This window comes from Phocoena phocoena, chromosome 2 (genome assembly GCF_963924675.1).
Source record: "Phocoena phocoena chromosome 2, mPhoPho1.1, whole genome shotgun sequence".
Taxonomy (NCBI): domain Eukaryota; kingdom Metazoa; phylum Chordata; class Mammalia; order Artiodactyla; family Phocoenidae; genus Phocoena; species Phocoena phocoena.
Genome location: NC_089220.1, coordinates 64,133,203 through 64,135,988, shown reverse-complemented (window position 1 = coordinate 64,135,988; position 2,786 = coordinate 64,133,203). Strand labels below are relative to the sequence as shown.

The window sequence follows — 2,786 nt, the reverse complement described above, 5'->3', positions numbered from 1 at the left end:
CTGGCTGTGCAGAGGGCAGCTCTGGTCTTCAGGAAGGGGATGGAGAAGAGAGGGCTCAGAGGATGTGCCACCAACGCCTGTTTCTCTGACAGCTTTTTGAAGAGGAAGACTGTCCAGCATGGGGCTCACACAGCTGGCCCTGTGGGGCCTTGCTTCAGATGGGCTGCCTGCCATGTGCGGGGCCTTCCGGGTGGCCCAGGCCCCTCCTCGCGTTCACGCGTACTCACCTGCATGTGCCCTGCCTCACCTTCCGCCGGGGTCTCTCCCCTGAGGGTCTGGGCACACCACCCTAGGGGGTCAACCCTTGGGACTCTCCACTCAGCCAGAGCACAGATTACATTGGAAACAGAAGCAACAGAGGAGACACGGGGTGAATTCAAATACTGGTCCTCCAAGGGAAACCTGAAAGGAAGCTGTGCTTTCTTTGAAGATATCAAAAAGGAATTTGCCCTTTAGTGGCTCATAAGACCATTCCTGGAAGTGAACAGTGATGGGGCCAGGGAGGGCGAGTGACAGCCTCTCCGGCCTCCCCGGCCAGTTGCACAGGCAAGTGCCAGGCAGCTCCCGGCTACTTGGCCTTCACCACCTGTTCATATGGGGGCAGGGCGTGTCGAAGTAGGAAGGGGGCGGTGGGTAGGCTGTGCTTCCCTGGGGTGAGTTGGGTTGGACCTGGAAAGCCATCGCCACAGGATTCCCAGCAGGATCCATCCCTGGTCCTCCAGGGTCAGTGTAAAACGGCAGCCCCAGCTTCTGGGCTCCTGGAGTGGGGTTCGGGGGCTGCCTGGTGTAAGACACGTTGAATGTCAGCTCCTCGATCGGCGGCAGGGGGTACATGCACCTCCGGATGAAGAAGCCGGCACCACAGCAGAAGAGCACGCCTATCATCAGGAGGTACCAAAAGTACCACAGCCTCTGTATGGAGAGGGCCTGCACACAGCACCTGGAGCCACAGCAGTCCTCATAAGGGTGGCATCTGTTTGCTACACATCCTGTGGGCAGAATTACAGTGGTTTCCTTCTGGGGAGGCCCTGTAACCGGATGATCAAAGACATATAATATGTTGGATAGAGTCCTTCAAAATACCGGCAATGCTTTTGGGCCTCTGTGCAGTCCACGGGCAGCCCAAGCAGCAGCGCAGCCACACTCCCGGCCAGGCAGCCCACGGCTGCACATCCTCCTGGTCGCAGGCGTGGGTCAGCAGCACGATCCCTGTGAGGGGGCCAGCCGGCTGGCAGGCGGGATCCCAGCCGGGGTCGCAGGGGCTCGGGCAGGCGGGCGGGGAGCCGGGCTGAGTCATGCAGTCCTTGCCGCATTTGCCACGGGCTCGCGTGTCAGAAAAAGCTTTTGACAAAATTCAACACCCATTTATGATAAAAACTCTCTAGAAAGTGGGCATAGAGGGAACCTACCTCAACATAATAAAGGCCATATACGACAAACCCACAGCAAACATCATTCTCAACAGTGAAAAACTGAAAGCATCTCCACTAAGATCAGGAACAAGACAGGGATGTCTACTCTCGACACTATTATTCAACAAAGGTTTGGCAGTCCTAGCCACGGCAATCAGAGAAGAAAAAGAAATAAAAGGAATCCAAATTGGAAAAGAAGAACTAAAGCTGTCACTGCTTGCAGATGACATGATACTATGCATATATGATCCTAAAGATGCCACCAGAAAACTACTAGAGCTAATCGATGAATCTGGTAAAGTTGCAGGATACAAAATTAATACACAGAAATCTCTTGCATTCCTATACACTAACAATGAAAGATCAGAAAGAGAAAGTAAGGAAACAATCCCATTCACCACTGCAACAGAAAGAATAAAATACCTAGGAATAAACCTACTTAAGGAGGTAAAACACCTACACTCAGAAGACTATAAGACATTGATGAAAGAAATCAAAGATGACCCAAACAGATGGAGAGATATACCATTTCTTGGACTGGAAGAATCACTATTGTGAAAATGACTATACTACCCAAAGCAAGATACAGATTCAATGCAATCCCTATCAAATTACCAATGGCATTTTTTACAAAACTAAAGCAAAAAATCTTAAAATTTGTACGGAGACACAAAAGACCCCGAATAGACAAAGCAATCTTGAGGGGAAAAAATGGAGCTGGAGGAGTCAGACTCCCTGACTTCAGACTATACTACAAAGCTTCAGTAATCAAGACAATATGGTACTGGCACATAAACAGAAATATAGATCAGTGGAACAGGATAGAAAGCCCACAGATAAACCCAGGCACCTATAGTCAACTAATCTATGACAAAGGAGGCAAGGATATACAATGGAGAAAAGACAGTCTCTTCAATAAGCGGTGCTGGGAAAACTGGACAGCTACATGTAAAAAAATGAAATTAGAACACTCCCTACCGCCATACCAAAAATAAACTCAAAATGGATTAGAGACCTAAATGTAAGACCAGACACTATAAAACTCTCAGAGGAAAATATAGGAAGAACACTCTTTGACATAAATCACAGCACGATCTTTTTTGACCCACCTACTAGAGTAACAGAAATAAAAACAAAAATAAACAAATGGGACTCAATGAAACTTAAAAGCTTTTGCACAGCAAAGGAAACTATAAGCAAGACGAAAAGACAACCCTCAGAATGGAAGAAAATATTTGCAAACGAATCAACAAAGGATTAATCTCCAAAATATATAAACAGCTCATGGAACTCAACAGCAAAAAAACAAACAACTCAATCAAAAAATGGGTGGAAGACCTAAATAGACATTTCTCCAAAGAAGACATACAGATG

The 2,786-nt window shown here is 47.8% G+C and overlaps 1 protein-coding gene across 1 annotated transcript; it reads right to left on the bottom strand.

Moving 5' to 3' along the window:
- Nucleotides 1–579: 579 nt before the first annotated feature.
- On the bottom strand, nt 580–885 carry LOC136118923 (WW domain binding protein VOPP1-like). The gene has a single exon (XM_065872285.1). It carries the CDS (start codon nt 883–885, stop codon nt 580–582), a length of 306 nt encoding a protein of 101 aa, XP_065728357.1.
- Nucleotides 886–2,786: the final 1,901 nt, after the last annotated feature.

Bases quoted from the DNA above. Each gene is read 5' to 3' on its own strand.
- LOC136118923 (XM_065872285.1), bottom strand. From the start codon at position 885: ATGATAGGCGTGCTCTTCTGCTGTGGTGCCGGCTTCTTCATCCGGAGG.